The sequence below is a fragment of the Triplophysa rosa genome, linkage group LG16, assembly GCF_024868665.1.
Source record: "Triplophysa rosa linkage group LG16, Trosa_1v2, whole genome shotgun sequence".
Classification (NCBI taxonomy): Eukaryota; Metazoa; Chordata; class Actinopteri; order Cypriniformes; family Nemacheilidae; genus Triplophysa; species Triplophysa rosa.
Window position 1 is genome coordinate 4,115,068 of NC_079905.1, and position 16,260 is coordinate 4,131,327.

Sequence of the window (16,260 nt, forward strand, 5' to 3'; positions counted from 1 at the left end):
CAGTAAAATGATGAAATATTCATATTACTGGATGTAAAAATATAACTGCTGTCCTTCTTTATATTTGTCATTGGGTTTTGCAAATATCTAACCAATAACAAAGTTTTAAAAAGTGCTTGTCAACTTTGACAACACAGTATGCAATCATTGAAAGAGTACAGTGGTTTTTCCATTTGCTGAAAAGCAGCAAATTTGGATATACGAGACTTCAGAAGGACAGCCACGATATTTAAAAAGTACAATGTCTTATGGATATTAGTGTAAACATCTCCTTGAAACATTTAATTTAGGTAAGTCATCAAAAATATTTTTTTACATTTTTATTTTATTAAAATTATTGTTCGATTGAAAACAATATGTATTCAGCATATTCGCTACAAACTGTCAAAGCGTGTATATATTCTTGTTTCTACGTATATTATTTCTACATTTTGTCAGGTCTATGTAGATGCACCACAGCTAAAATGTAACAATAAAACAATGATGGTTTTATTACACAAAAGGTCAATGTGCTGCGTAATTAAACCTATCCTTTCAGACACACACACACACGCATATACAAACCTGTTTATGTAACACTTTAACCACTACACAGTTTACGGTGTAATCATTATTGGTTTATTTAAAAGACCAAGAATTCAAACAACTAGATAAAAAAGACAAGAAAAGCAAATATCATGGATCGTCTGCTGAAGAGATGTCGGATCAAGAGCAGTTTGGTCAGAGAATGTCTGGCTGAGTTTTTTGGAGTCTATATCATAATAGTAAGTAGCAATGCTCTTCATAACATACTGTAACTACTGCACACAAACATTTTGGGGTTATTTGTCAAAATGATTGTTATTAACCAGTTCGATTGTTATTAACCAGTTCGTCTTACAAAGTTTTACTTTTCAGATTTCATTACACTTACGTATCTTTTATACAGTGGCCATCTGGACACTCGTGCCACATCTGAAAATCTATGAATGACATTGAATTGTACACAATACTATTGAATTTGGCAAAAAAAACTTGTCCCCTGTCAGGGCTGGATTGGGAAGAAAAATCGGGCCTGGCTTTTTTGGCCCACATGGGCCCTCCACCAATTCTGTCGACGGGGGTGTTGGGGGGGTGCATGGTCGGGGCTGTCGACCGGGGGGGGTGGCATGCATACATGTCTTCTGTCATGTCTTCGCGTTGCATGCATTCGCCCCATACGTTAGCGGCCCACCGGGAAAACTCCCGGAACTCCAGATGGCCAGTCCGCCCCTGTCTCCTGTTTTGCAGTACTTTTGGGTGAAAATGCATAGAATGTTATCAGCAGCAATCTAAGATCAAGCTTGAAGACTTTGAACTTTTTTGAATGATTTACCATCACAGACTCATCTGATTAATCATCTACTGACACACACCATCAGCTTTCATTGGCAGAGCTAGAGTTTTATTTATGGGGTGTCCAAGGCTACTTCATGGGGTCCACAGACCATGACAGAAAATCAGTGTGTAATCCTGATCTGTCATCGAATGCACATCAATCTAACTGTGCCATTAACTTGAGTTCATTTTTTCATCGTGCAAAAATGTAAAAAATAATGTGTGTAAAAGATTTCTTTTTTGTGTTTTGTTTGCCATATTTTCCCCCTCGCTACCTGAAGCTCTTTGGCTGTGGATCAGTTGCCCAGGTGACAACCTCTCAAAACACTAAGGGTGAATACCTATCAATCAATCTTGGATTTGCGTTGGGGACCGTGTTTGGGATCTATGTGGCAAAAGGGGTGTCGGGTATGAAAATTTTCTTTTAACATCCACGAATGTATGTCAAGTACAGTAAATTGGTTTAAGTAAACTGATAAATAAGTGAAAAGTAAGGAAAGTTCTGAGAGATCTCTAGCATCTTTCTTTTCTGTTTTCCATCATCTCCAATCACCTTTATACATTCAGAATGAAAAGATTTTGGGGCCACTAAATAAAAGACATCCATCTTCCACAAACTACTGTACAACACAAGTGTCTTATATAACGTATGTTGCTCTTCTATAAATATGTGTGTGTTTCGCCTGTATAAGGAGCTCACCTGAACCCAGCTGTGTCCCTCAGCCTGTGTTTCCTGGGCAGATTCTCCTGGACACAACTTCCATTTTATGTGTGCTCGCAATTTTCAGGTGCGTTTCTGGCTGCGGCGACGGTTGCTCTTCAGTACCATGGTAAGTCACAACATCCGAGATGTCTTTGGCCTCTTAGTCTACCAGGGGTGGCATTATTGAAGACTGCTCACTTATAGTGATAGTTCACCCAAAAATGATAATTCTGTCATTATTTACTTAAACCTGCACAGTGTTGGGTGTAACTAGTTACTAAGTAATTAGTTACTGTAATTTAATTACTTTTCCCTTAAAAAGTAAACTAAGGGATTACTCTTATTTTTTCTGTAATTTAATTACAGTTACTTCAGATGTAATTGAACTAAATACTGTGCAATGTATACAACAGTGGAATTGACATTAAATTCAGTCTAAAAGTCTAACTTTAAAATGCATTCATTAATGTATCTTTCTCACATTTGTAATACTTTAGTCATTTAATAAGAGTACTTTATGTAGTTTTATATTATTTATTTGAATGAATTAAGAGTCGTTTCGTGTCTATCCTTGAATCACTTAACTAATCAAGGTTGATATAGGATATAGAAAGTAATTAGTAATAAGTAATTAAATACTTTTTGGAGAGAGTAATTTGTACAGTAATCTAATTACACTATTGAATATGTAATTGGTAACTAGTAATTAATTACTTTTTCAGAGTAACTTAACCAACACTGCACCTGCATGACTTTCTTTCTTTGGCAGAACACAATAGAAGATATTTTAAAGAATGTTGGTAACAAAAAACCGATGGTACCCTTTGACTCGCATTGGTTACCAACCTTTTTTTAAAATATCTTCTTTTGTGTTCTGCGGAAGAAAGTCATACAGGTTTGAACTGACAAGAGGGTGAGTAAATGATGACAGATTTATAATTTTTGGGTGAACTTTCCCTTTAAGAAACGTTGTAGGCTAAATGAAATCGGGTTTAATCTTAACCAATCTTACTTTTAATATGTGTGTATTTTTCCAGATGCTATAATGCATTTCAGTGGAGGACACCTCACGGTAGATGGTGGTACGGCTACGGCAGGCATCTTCTCAACCTACCCCGCAGATTACCTGAGTCTGTGGGGGGGAGTGGTGGACCAGGTCAGTACAATTTCATTTATTGATATTAATATTAAACTACACATATATATGAAATGTCTTCATGACATTTTCTTCTGTAGATAATAGGTACAGCGTCTCTTCTGGTGTGTGTTCTTGCATTGGGAGATCCTCACAACACACCAGCACCGCCCGGTCTGGAGCCTGTCCTGGTTGGAGCAGTTGTCATGGCGATTGGAGTCTCCATGGGGTCTAACTGTGGATATGCCATCAACCCAGCACGAGACTTTGGGCCAAGACTCTTTTCGTATATTGCCGGCTGGGGCAACGATGTATTCAGGTCAGTACCTAAGTACACCATTGAGTTGTGGTCAAACCAATTTTTTATGATATTCATTTGTAGGCACTAGTGAAAACCATGTAAAACGTCCTGAAAGTTTGGTGTGTGTGTGTGTGCCAGGGCTGGACACGGGTGGTGGTGGGTGCCGTTGGTGGCGACGTGTACGGGTGGTCTTCTTGGGTCCTTGCTTTACGAGTTTCTTATTGGAGCACATCATCCAAATACAGACCTCACAGATACTGAACACCAAACAACAATACAAACTCTAGAGCTGGGAGGAACAGAACTGGACATTGACACTGGTAAAAACAACAAGATGGAAAATCCTGTGATGGGAAGAGACATGTCAAAGTTAAGTAATTGTATTTGCATTCCATATTTGTCATAGTGGTAACACGTTTGTATTGTCTGAACTTAACAGAAAGCACACCGTCATCTGTACCGTACCAATTTACTGTTTTATTCAGAAAGAAGGGCAAGAGAAATGACACAGAATGTACGGCAGTGAAACAGGCAGTTCATCACAGAATAAGATGGCCGTCTAGTGACTATGGAACATATACATATATTACGGGAAGGATATAAATTCACACTCACACGTTTGGTTCACAATATTGTTTCTAAGGATTCTTTTTCGACAAGCACGGATATTTTTGAAAGACTTTTACCAAAGAAAAAAACACAAACGACATTCAAGTTTGTACAAAGTTAATAAAACGCACAAGCAATCCTTCACACCGAATGTCTACTTTGAGAAGTCATAAAAATACACCAGGCCCCTCGTCCAAACAAAAACGTTCACTATCAGTACTTTCACGTTAACAAGTCAACTAAGAAAAAATGCAAATACAAAGACTGAACTTATTCACATTTTTAAATGCAAAAACCATAACCAAAATGTATGCTATGCATTTATACACATAGAAATGTGATCAGGTGTATCTGTGATTGAAATGTATCTGTGTGTTTCTTTATATTGACCTTTTTTTAAAATCCATCAATAATCTTTGACCTCTAATATCTGTTGTATATCTCCTGCACAACTGAAACTTTTTCCAACCACTTATTTTTTTTTAATTAAATTCTGAATGATTATCAAAAGACAAATGAATGCTTTGTATAAATAAATATCAGTACTACAATGTCTGTACAATCTTGTTACATTTAAAAGTCAGTGTTTTCTTTTTTTTGATTTCTTAAAAAACCTTCACTAGCACCTTTTTGCTTTAATGCTTTGTGGATTCGAGCGCAGCACTCTCAAAAGCTCTAAATCAATGTGACTTGACCTTGTGTAAATTCAGTGAAATGCTGGAGAGAAAAGGAAAATAAACTTTTTTTGTAATTTGGAAGACAGATCACATCAGAATCGTTTTAATGTTACAATCATAAATACAGGTGAAAAGTCTCACTCTCCTCTCATTGGATGGTCAACCTCACATGCAGTGCAAAGCCTTGTTCTGATTGGCTGTTTTTGAAGTCTCGCTCTCTTACTAGGGCTTATCGGTCCTGTGCGCCGTGATGAAAGCCATTCCATGCGTGCGGAAGTGCGTGTTGAGGTCTGATGCTTTGTCAAAACGTCGGCCGCACACTCTGCAGCTTGCCCCTCCTTCCCCCTCCTCGCCCGCTTTAGGCGAAGAGGGCGAGCCATCCTGCGACGACTGCCCGGGTGACGCGTTTCCGCCACTTCTGTCATGATGACCTTGACGTAAGCGGTGTGTGATGAATTTATGGCGGCTGAGGGAGCCGGCCGAGGCGAAGCATGCTCCGCACTGCAGGCACTGCTGAGGCGCGCTTTCCGCCTCACAGTGGACGGGAATGTGACGCTGAAATTCATCCCAGTCCTGGGTGGTAAAGCCGCAGGGTGTGCAGCGGAATGTGCCGTCATCCTCCTCCTGCTCGACCGGTCGATTCTCGGATGCTCGAGTTCTTTTCGCAGGGCCAGAGGAGTCATCTCCCGCAACATCATCTGGGTCGACCCCTCCTCCTCCGGGTGGAGCTCCGCCCTCATTGTCAAGATCAGAAGAACTTCCCGCCCCATCTCCTGGAGCTGAACGCTTCCTGGTGTTTGGAGCAGTCTGAGAGAAGAAATTCAAGATAAAGGAACCGTTCACCCAAAAATGAAAATTCTGTCATTATTTACATTATTGTTTTGTCATTTTAAACCTGTATGACTTTCTTTCTTTTGCAGAACACAAAAGAAGATATTTTGAAAATGTTGGTAACAGAAAACCATTGGTCCCTATTGACTTGCATTGGTTTTGTGTTCATACAATAGAAGTCAATGGGGATCAACGGTTTTTGATTACCAACATTTTTCAAAATATCTTCTTTTGTGTTTTGCAGAAGAAAGAAAATTACACATGTTCAAAATGACAACAGGGTGAAAAAATCATGACAGAATTTTCCAAATCTGATGAACACAGAGAAAGATATTTGGAAGAATGCTTGTAACCAAACAGTTCTTGGCCACTATTGACTACCACAGTAGGAAAAATTGCTTTATAAATGTCTTTGTTATGTTGAACACAGAAGAAGATATTTTGAAGAATGTAGGAAAAGCAAACAGTTCTGGGGCGCTTTTGACTACCATTGTCATTTTTTCTACTATGGGAGTCAATGGTGGCCAAGAACTGTTACAAGCATTCCTCCAAATATCTTTCTCTGTGTTCCAAGAAATGTATACAGATTTGAAACAACTCCAGGGTGAGTAAATGATGACAGAATTTTCCTTTTTGGGTGAACTCCCCCTTTAAGATGCAAATCCTAAAATAGGTTTGACATCCTAAAGCGGTAAAGCATCCAAACTGACCTGTCGCTCTGATGGCTGTCGGGTTTTGATGCCGTGCCTGACGCGAATATGCTTTTCCAAAATCAGCCGACTGCTGAATGTCCGCTTGCCCTCTGAGCAGTGCCTGAGAAACAGAGCGTACATTGGATGGATTCGAGAAAACTTAAACACAGGACAGAGAAGTTCTTGAGATCTGTAGGTGAATAAACATGACTTACGGGCAGTTGAAGACTCTCTTTACACCTTCGTGTATTACACGGACATGTCGACGCAAGCTGTTGGCCGAACTGAACGAACGTTCACACAGTCTGCACGGGAACTTCTTTATTAACTTAAAGGAACAAGCAAAAACAGAAGTCAGTCCTAAACATTATTTCATATCCATCTGTAACTTATGACAAAGTTCATATGATTTAAAATGAACTACCAACCTTCCCATGTTCGTCCTTCATGTGCTCAATGTAATCTTCACTTTCTACGAAGCGTTTCTTACAGTCCCTGCACTTCCACTCCATGCTCCCGCTCTCTGGAGAACTGGGCTGCTCTTCTTCATCATTCTCCTCCTCTTCGTCCTCCTCATCCCTTCCTTCCCCTTTCTGCTCTCTCTCCTCTTCCTCTTGCCCCTCCTCTTCCTCCTCTCCCTGTGCTTGGCTCAATTCTTCAGCATTGTTTTCTGTTGATTTAGGTTTCGAGGCAGAGTTGCTGACGGGGGCAGGAGATGAGGTGGTGGGCGGCGTCTCTGATTTGGCTGACAGGCCTCTGTGAACAGTCTAATAGGAAATACGCACTCAGTTAAAGGTGGAATGAATGTGAATGAGAGATAACGTGTCAGTTCAGACTGAAGTGGGTCTTGTACTTGGTTTGAGCTTTAGAGGAGGTGACAACAATGTCACTTTGTAAAGGCCAACCAAACGTTACTGTATGCCTTTATTGACACCACATTCCTTGGGGCATGTGCAAAGAATGGGTAACACAAAAGGCAAAATGTTACAAATATGAAGCTTTAACAACAGGTCGTACCTTGATGTGTTCCATCATGGAGCCTTTCTGGGCGTAGAGTTTGGTGCAATCAGGACACTTGAACACGTGCACCTTTTGTTTTGCCAGGTGAGTGTCAAAATGCATGTAGAGCAAAGGCTTCTGGGTAAACACAGTGTCGCACATGACACACTTGTAGATCATCCTACAGAATGAAGATAATCAAGAGGTGGATCAAATGTCAACGTTGTTCAAGTTACTTGAGGTTTGTGATTGGTCAACATACTTGGCCTGTGCAGCTGTGAGGGTGGGATGCTGGGAAGTGATGTGGCCCTGGGCGCTCTGGGCAGATTTGAAGGCCATCGGGCAATTGGGGCACTTGTGGAACACCTCACAATGTGCAGTCTGAATGTGGGACTTGATAGAATTCAAACCTCCGAACACAACCTGACAACTGGAACACCTGGATAATATAAGAGCAAGTCCCTTTCTTGTAAATCTCATAAATGCCAGTTACATTTTTTAAAATTTGCATTAATTACGGAGTTATTTCCTTGCCACATACAAATACAAATGACCAATAGAACAAATTTTTAGGAACCTGTAACCGATGCGGCGGGCAAAATGCAGACAGGCCTCTTCCAGATGGGTTTGAAAGGTAGCCTGGCGGGCAGTACCACCACACTCCGGACACACGTGAGGAGCACGATGCTTATGGATGCGCTGATGGGCCGACACACTGCACCAGTTAGGCAGCATCATAGGAGGAGAGCAAAGCATACACGTCTGAAAGAGAGAGAGAGAGTGCATAGATAAAGATGAGGTGGGAGACACACAAATAGATTTACGAACAGCTATTTATTTTACGTTTTGCACTAAAGCCAGTACGAGTGCATCGCTATATACTGCGTCATTTCTAGTTACCCTGCATTATATTTACTTTTACCACCCTTATGGTTTTGCGACGTACCGAGTTAGGAGTAGCTCTGATTTGTTGAAAATGAGTCACTAATTCAGGTTTGCTTGAAAACTGAGCTTGACATTCAGGACACTTGAAGTTGTTGTACTGCAGGGCTTCGCCTTTCTTGCAGGGTAGGGGCATTAGGGCCTGGGGACTCTGTGGCCCGCGGCGTGCAGGGCTGGGCTGGGTTAAAGTCGTGCCTGGAGAGGGGGAGTCCTTTAGTGGACTTGAAGTGGACGGTGGGGTTGCTCCTGACGGAATATTGGAGGACGGCAGAGGTGTAGAAGAGAGCGAGGGAGTGAGCACACCTGAGGAAAGTGTTGCAAAACCATATGTCAAAAAGGGCTGTCAAATGATTATTTGCGATTAATCGCATCCAGAATAACAGTTTGTGTTAATATATGTCTGTGTAGTGTGCATATTTATTTTGTATTTATAAACACATACACGTATACATATTTAGGAAATATTTACATGTATTTATTTATATTTACCAAAAAATTCAATTATATATAAATGTTTATTAATTATTATATTTGATATTTTTCTTAAATCATTTTATTTAATTGATATAATGCATGTATATGTATGTGCTTGTAAATACAAAATGTCTGTGGGTATATGCTAAGATGTCCCCATCAAAAGAAATTTACAAAAGTGATTTTATGTCCATAGAAAGCACATTAAATGTAAGTATGGTTTCAACTACGTTTTTGGAGAAAACAAATTCAAACAACATGCTCTTTCTGACTTGTACATATTAAAATATATAAAAGAATAAGGGAGCATATTACATTTTATTGTGCTTTAAATGAGTAAAGAAATCTTATTGACATAATGGGCAAAACCTAGGATAGTGGCAAATTTTAAAAAATGCAAAATTACAACTAATTAGCATTTAGGGTGAAAGTAATCAGTCTCTTAATTATGTCATAAATTGATTTTTGTTGTAAATATGCCTGACAAGATTGTTACACTGAATGACATTTTAGTGGGCGTCTTCTGTAAATCAGGGAAAAAATGTTTATTTATAAAAAAAATCAATAAACAGAAAACAGTTTTCTTTTTTTTGAACAACAACAATTTAAAGCAGTATTACGCTTATAGTTTTAATGCTTAAACCCTTTTTCGTCTTTGACCCATATGCACAGTACACAGACGTATATTATGTAAACACAAACTTTTATTCTGGATGCGATTAATTGTTTGACAGCCCTAATGTCAATATAAAATAAATAATTATTACAAAACTAAAAATAATGATTGAATAACAGACCTATAGGAGTAGTGTCTTGTTGGCCGATCATCTGTTCCACTGTAACCGGTCTCATCACCAGATGTGAGCACTGCATGACCAGGCCTCTTTCCTTGTGCTCCCGAGCGTGTAACAGCAGACTGCATTTATTGAAGAATGCCAGGCGTTTTGCGCAGTGATTGCACGTCACTTCTATTCTCAAAGAGCGTCGATCGTAGTGTCGCGCCAGGCTTCGCTCCAGAGCAAAAGCATCGCCGCATTCCAGGCAGCGGTAGCCAGCAGTGGGCATAGGAAGACCCCATTCAGGTGGTAGCGGAGTCGAAAGGTCCGGGCGGTAGCTGGGAAGCAGGTTCTTGCTATTTAGGATCTTGTTGAAAGCCTCAACCAGGCTAGACTGACTACGGGAGATAACAGCACCGGTGCTGTTGACGATTGAGGCCGGTTTACAAGGTACGTGAACGTTAGCCGTGCCACCATTAGTTTTAGCAACCGTGGGGCGCACGCTTATTCCACCGATAGCCGGCGTGATCGGTAGATTGGCGGCTTTTGTGATGCTGACTGCCGTGGCGGAGACCTTTGTTTTATCGGATTGCACAGACATTTTGTTTTGAACTTTGCTGGCTGCAGCGAGCATGGCACTACTGGCTTCAAGAGTGGTTACTGGTAGAGTTTTTACAACTTGACTGGCGGTGGCATCGTTTTTCCGGGCTCCTTTGGCCGGGCCGGCTCGACTGCCTGTTTGGACTTTTATTGGATCCGTGCCTTTTCCTGCATTGGCGGCACCTCCCTTCCCGGCCACTCTGGTGACCGTGCGGGTGATGCCTCCCGTTGATGTTTTAATGGTCTTAATACGGACTTTAAGAGGCCTCGAGGGGGCGTTGCCACCGGCTACAGCTTTGCCACTACTGTTGGGTGTCGAGATGGTGTCTTCTGGAAGAGACTGTGCGATGTTGCCCTCTCTATCTACCTCCGTTTTCTCTCCATCCCTTTTCGCATTGTCCTTCCCATCCGTGTTATTTACATCCTGTCCGTTTTCTGTTGACACCTTGTCTACTTCCATCTCTTCTTCTTCCTCTTTGGGTTCTCGAAGAGATGGTGATGAAGCCACCGCTGGGCTGCAAGATCTCTTGGTAACCGCTGACGTTGGCATGGTGGACTTGGGGATCTCAGGCTCGGGGCTCTCTGGTGAGTCTCGTTCCTCGATCACATGTTCTGGATTTCGTTCCTCTTGTGGTAAACTCTTTCCGGTTCCTGTCTGCGCAGGTACAGAAAGCCAGTTCTGCTGAGCCTGGGGTGAGGCAGGAGACGCTAGGGGGACGTCACCTTGTTTGGGGTAAGGACTGGACGATATGGATGTTGAAGAGGGGCGAGAAGGAGACTGTGAACTTTCAGGTGGAGACCTCAAGCGGCGTGACAGTTTTGGAGGATTGGGAGAGTCTGGACTTTCATGGATGACCAGAGATCCTCCTGAATCAGGGTCTGAATCCTCATCATCTGAAACTACGTGTCTAAACGCTGATGAACCGAGACGTGGGGTACCGTTAAACGGTTCTGTTAGAGATGTAGCCAGCGGTGAAGATGCCACAGCCCCGGAAACACGGGAACCAACAGAGGGAGAGGATGATGATGGCGAGGAAGATGAAGCTGTTGAGGGAGTAGAAAGAAGTGGTTTAGGAGGGGGAAAGAACGGAGATGCTGCCCCGCTAGGAGCAGCAGGAGCTTTTGCCTTGTCCGCAGCTTCTAAATTAATCTCCTGCTGCATATGTTGCTGTTGCAGAAGCTGCATTTTTCTAGCTCTTCCAACCGAGTCTCCAGCTCCTTGTGCCATCAAGGGCTTTAGCTTATTGAAGATGTTGCTACTCTGTTTAGAGGTGCTGGATGATCCATGGACAGGCCCTGTGGTCTCTGGAATCATCTTGGAGCTGCATATAGGCCACTGGTCCCCATTAGGCTGGCACCGAGCCTGAGACATATGTACTGCCCCACCTGATGACACAAAACCATTATGGTTGAGAGGTTCTGGTTCCGAGCTGTCACCGCCATCGAAAGGCTCAGGCCGAACCCGGTTCTTCACAATCACGCTGACAATCGAAGGATCGCTCTGAGAATCCGTGGATGGGCTTGGAGACCTGAGGGATGAACTTCCTCCAACCGAACCGTCACCGGATTTTATGAGTGGCCCTGAGCCTGTTCCTTGATGCCCCTCCACCTCATCCGGCGCAGATTGGATAGCCTCCTTGGCATCGATGTCAGGAATATCAAACGCTGCCAACAGGTCATCGAAATCGGGAGTTTTCATGTCCCCCATGCCGGGACAGTGGACTCAATCCTAGAACGCACATGAATGAAATGTCAGAGGAAAGTGTAAGATAAGAAATGCATTGAAAAAAATGTTGTGCTATATTGAAAAGCATATTTTTAACAATAAATAACAGACAGTCTGTGACTTACAGCCATGGATCATAATTTATTGTGTTTTATTGTCAGGGGTAATTAAAACAAAAATTTTGAGGAAAGAGAATTTTCAACAATATTTCATTAGAAAAGGGGTATATGCTCCTAGGACAATAATACGATTTTATTACAATCTATATCTAGATGTGAAAATCTTATAGTAATGACACATAGCAAAACATATATAACATATATAGATTTCCATACTTGATATTTGCCCCAATTTGAACACAGTTTATTAATGAATGATTTTAATTGGTGAGGTACCTATGAAGCGAAATTTATTGAATGATTTTAGCCACATTTATTCTGCTATATTGTTTAATAATACACTCAAAAGCTAGACATTTTAAAGTGAACAAAATACATACAATTACGTAAAACAAACTACGCCTTACACATCGAGGCACAGCAAATGACACATATCGGCTTTTGTTAGCCCTGGCTAACAGCCACGTACAGGCTCAGTATTACATTAGCATTGGTAGAAACCAAAGCACACAGCCATGTTTTCTGTATAAATAATACATCTTTAAAACACATATATGGTATTAATATGAGCTAGCATTCATATGTTTAACAATACATTTTAACGAGTAACGTTAACAGTAAGACACAAGACTGTTTAGCACGCTACAAGCTGCTACATCAACAAGAGCCAAAACAACCCGCATTGGATTTAACGAACCACATTAAATAAATAAATAAACAACAAATTACATCAAAAGGTAGATACGGATTTAGCAGCACTATAACACGCGCTAATAAACGATATCTGAGGCATATTTGATCAACACCAACGCACGAGAACGGCTAAAAACTGACCTGGCTAGCTACAAATGGTGACAGAAATCGAAACGCTAATCTTAAAATTAAAGGGCTTCTGTCACATGTAGTCACTTAAATGTCGCTTTGGTGCAAAAAGGCTGCTAATTAAACACTCAGGGCGACATAAACATATACATGAGGTGTATTTTTAGGTTTGTTCTGTCATGACGGCAGGGTCCGTGCTGCCCCGTCGCGAGGGTCATTTAAGCGCAGGCCACTGCATGTGCATTTACCTGCTTATATATCTGCTCGCATGTACGCCACATTATACCTTTATGTTCATGCATTTTTGCACACACGTGTATTATTTTCGCATCGCGTATTTTCATGCAGGGGCAGATGTTTTGTTTACCTGTATATTTGAGATTCCCGACTATCCTCGCTCCAGTTGAAGCGCCCTAACTTCCCGTCATCGATCGAGTACGGGCAGGTCTGGAAAGATGACGAGGAACATAATCGACCGGAAAATAAATTTGTGTCATTTCTTTGTTATGGTTACATGTTTTAATGCCTATTTTCTGGTAATATGAACCCTTTTATAATTTACCAGAAATATTTTTAACACTGCTGTGTCGTTTTTTATTACGAGGTAATATTTTGTTTATTTATTCTTCCAGGACTGTCCTTAGGTTGATTTGGTTTAGGCCTTTGATTAGTGGGATTGCGGGTTTCTTTACAAGCACATGAGCGCTGTGCTGTGTCGTGGTGAAACGTCAAATATAATTTCCCCCAAATTCCCACAGTTCTATTATGTCTGATATTGTAATCTAATTACTCCATTATTTCATTACTTTTTAAATAGATGATAAAAATTGATGATAAAAATTAAATAAAAGCTGTAATGGCAGATTTGCTAAACATACGAATATACATTAGACAGTGAAACTGGGATTATGATAGGACTCTCAAGGCCAAGTGCATTTTAATCTAAATTATAAATCACCTAAAACCCAAAACCAAAGCTGAGGTCTCACATATGAGGGTTTTACCCTAAAATATACTGCTCTCTACAGATGAATAGTCGCGACACATGTATAATACGAAATTAAATAGGAGGGCCATGGCGAGGTTGTGCTGTCACTGGACACTTGATTAACTTGAGACCCGAAACACCCCGAGACCCCAGAGTTGTGTTCTGGGGCATCACAAGATGATATAAATTCAAAATAAGAAAAAAGGCACGCTGAAATACATATTATGCAGAAGAAAAAGGCATTTCTCCTGCGCTCCGTTCCGAAGTGATCATCACTCCCTTCGAAAAGTAAAGCAATCTTGTGTAAACTCTAGAGGGAAAAACGCAATTGTAACTCTTAATGTGTCCGTTTAAAATTAACTTGGCAAAAGGAGAAATAAAAACAGCGTAATTTTCTCTTTATTTGGAGTGACGTTTTGTTACCGAAGGGCCCTTCGGAGGGCGATATATCCCGTTTGGAACGCACCGATGATCACGACCCCAAAAACTACGGCGAGACTTTTATTTTGAAATCTTTGCGAACATAAGTGACGTAAAAAGCGTAAAATGATGGACAGTTAAAGTATTCTATAGCGAGACTGTATCCATGCTAAGGGTGGGGCAAAGCAGTGACGTAAACAAATCTCTCAAATAGTATTGGTAGTGCAAATATTTGAATTTATGTGGGCGGGCTGAGAACTCCGAAAGAGGGAAGTTTAAGAGCCAGGGAGAAAAACCGTGGTTGTTTTTTGCACATTGATAAAAAAGTACTTCACAAAGTAACTGTTTTATAAAGTAACAACACGGTTGTTTAGGAAGAGATAAACAGTAAGTTGTATAAATAAATTACGTTAATAAATATTGTACCTTGATGACATGTTAATCAGCTTGAGTGGTATGATTAGCTAACTAGCTTTGGGGAAAAATACAAACTTGGCATGAGTAAAAGCGATAAGTTATTTGGGTAATAAAACTGACAACTACATTTGCTTTTTAATTTAGGTTAAAGTTAAAACAGTCGCTGTCTCTTTCTGATGACTGTTTCATACGAGGTTACGCTAATTCTAATAAATATAACGTTAATCGACAAATGAAAGACACGGCAATCTAAAATGTAGGCTGATGTTTTTTTCTAAGATGCACATCAAGGCATCACCTTATAATATACCGAGTCTGTATCTATATTTTTATCCAGAAACAAATTGATCAGGACATGTCTCACAAGCAAATTTTCTACTCTGACAAATACGATGACGACAAATTTGAATACAGGTAACTCTTCATTCTTATGGTTACATCATTGTTACGTTTTGTCATTGACACCCTAATTATGTCGTCATAGTTTCTAAGTTAACCTATTTTTACTTGAATTCTTTTAATGTGTTCGTTTTATATGCACTAATACAAGTCCGATTGACAGATCTGGTAACATTGTTTGTGGGGTAATTCATAATTAGACTAACGTGTAACATGTTTTATGCTGTCAGGCATGTCATGCTGCCTAAGGATATCGCTAAAAAAGTTCCCAGAACCCATCTAATGTCAGAGACAGAATGGAGGAACCTGGGTGTTCAGCAGAGTCAAGGATGGGTTCACTACATGATCCATCAGCCCGGTATGTGTGTCTGTCTGTTTGACGAGCTGCAAAGATGGGTTTATCCTACCCAAATATGTGCTTTTACATATTTTACAGCATTAATGTAAATGTCACCTGCTCTGTTAATTCATGAATGTTTTAATTCCTGTTAGAACCTCACATCCTGCTTTTCCGACGTCCTCTGCCTACGGCCCATTCTCAGTGACATAAGAACAATCAGAAACGGAACAAAACTGTAATAAATGGACATAGTGAGAAAGTTGTTATGGAAAGTTTTTTTTCCGAACATGAATTACCATTACGTAACAACTTTTCTAAGTCAATTGGACAATTCTTCTGGAAAAGCACACCCAAACAATTGAAGTTTAATAAATTACCCGAGAAAAAAACTGAATGTTCAGAATATATACGCAGAGTTTTGTTCCAAAATGAGAACTCCGTTTTTATCATTTTTCAAAAAGCATGTTTTTTATTGTGCATTCCAGTGAGATGCATCACATATGTTGGGTGTATCTCGGATTAGATTGTATTGTCCTTTGTGCTCCTTTTGACAAATACACTAATTGTAGACTATTCTGTGAGACCTATATCCTCATCTATTGTTCTTAAACTTTGCCTTAACTGATATGAAATTCCACATATTGTGTCGCTGCTCTGTATTTATTGTTATTCTGCATTATTATTCTTTTAAGTTCCAAATCTCTTTTTTTTGTATCGCTGGCCCTGATAACTAACAAATATAAAGACATTGCAACCTGTGTTATAAAGTGCAGTTTGAATGTTTTGAGTAAATCTACATAACAACTGATGACACTGTTTGTACCATCATAAATTTGTTTTACAGCTAAATTTACTAATTAAATAATTCCACAGTATTATTTGATTGAATGTAGACAATGTTTTATCCTAAGTTAATTTTAAATATATTGTTTAA

The 16,260-nt window shown here is 40.2% G+C and overlaps 3 protein-coding genes and 1 non-coding gene across 4 annotated transcripts; 2 read left to right on the plus strand and 2 right to left on the minus strand.

The window, feature by feature from the left end:
• Positions 1-15: 15 nt before the first annotated feature.
• Positions 16-3,908, plus strand: aqp10b (aquaporin 10b). The gene is made up of 5 exons (XM_057355583.1): positions 16-1,764; positions 2,049-2,186; positions 3,097-3,215; positions 3,296-3,513; positions 3,634-3,908. Exons 1-5 carry the CDS (start codon positions 1,575-1,577, stop codon positions 3,899-3,901), a joined length of 933 nt encoding a protein of 310 aa, XP_057211566.1. The 5' UTR covers positions 16-1,574; the 3' UTR covers positions 3,902-3,908.
• A 22-nt stretch (positions 3,909-3,930) lies between these two features.
• znf687b (zinc finger protein 687b) lies at positions 3,931-13,223 on the minus strand. Its single transcript, XM_057355576.1, has 10 exons — positions 13,130-13,223; positions 9,517-11,824; positions 8,250-8,548; positions 7,881-8,065; positions 7,566-7,742; positions 7,322-7,484; positions 6,733-7,071; positions 6,520-6,632; positions 6,323-6,425; positions 3,931-5,588 (listed from the first exon to the last, which is right to left on the minus strand). The coding sequence occupies exons 2-10, from the start codon at positions 11,801-11,803 to the stop codon at positions 5,004-5,006; spliced, it is 4,251 nt and encodes a 1,416-aa protein (XP_057211559.1). The 5' UTR covers positions 11,804-11,824; positions 13,130-13,223; the 3' UTR covers positions 3,931-5,003.
• Positions 7,150-7,283, minus strand: LOC130567558 (small nucleolar RNA SNORA13). Its single transcript, XR_008964607.1, has one exon. It is a non-coding gene; the product is annotated as a small nucleolar RNA SNORA13 (small nucleolar RNA).
• Positions 13,224-14,421: 1,198 nt separating the features above from the next.
• On the plus strand, positions 14,422-16,193 carry cks1b (CDC28 protein kinase regulatory subunit 1B). The gene is made up of 4 exons (XM_057355114.1): positions 14,422-14,557; positions 14,925-15,001; positions 15,217-15,344; positions 15,479-16,193. The coding sequence occupies exons 2-4, from the start codon at positions 14,943-14,945 to the stop codon at positions 15,529-15,531; spliced, it is 240 nt and encodes a 79-aa protein (XP_057211097.1). The 5' UTR covers positions 14,422-14,557; positions 14,925-14,942; the 3' UTR covers positions 15,532-16,193.
• The last annotated feature ends 67 nt before the right edge of the window (positions 16,194-16,260 follow it).

Coding starts and splice junctions, on each gene's coding strand:
- aqp10b (XM_057355583.1), top strand. CDS start 1,575: ATGTGTGTAAAAGATTTCTTTTTTGTGTTTTGTTTGCCATATTTTCCC. Junction 1,765..2,048: donor TGTGGCAAAAGGGGTGTCGG/GTATGAAAATTT, acceptor CGCCTGTATAAG/GAGCTCACCTGAACCCAGCT. Junction 3,216..3,295: donor GGGGGGGAGTGGTGGACCAG/GTCAGTACAATT, acceptor TTTCTTCTGTAG/ATAATAGGTACAGCGTCTCT.
- znf687b (XM_057355576.1), bottom strand. CDS start 11,803: ATGGGGGACATGAAAACTCCCGATTTCGATGACCTGTTGGCAGCGTTT. Junction 7,485..7,565: donor CTCACAGCTGCACAGGCCAA/GTATGTTGACCA, acceptor TTCATTCTGTAG/GATGATCTACAAGTGTGTCA. Junction 5,589..6,322: donor GACAGCCATCAGAGCGACAG/GTCAGTTTGGAT, acceptor TTCTTCTCTCAG/ACTGCTCCAAACACCAGGAA.
- cks1b (XM_057355114.1), top strand. CDS start 14,943: ATGTCTCACAAGCAAATTTTCTACTCTGACAAATACGATGACGACAAA. Junction 15,002..15,216: donor GACGACAAATTTGAATACAG/GTAACTCTTCAT, acceptor TTATGCTGTCAG/GCATGTCATGCTGCCTAAGG. Junction 15,345..15,478: donor CTACATGATCCATCAGCCCG/GTATGTGTGTCT, acceptor AATTCCTGTTAG/AACCTCACATCCTGCTTTTC.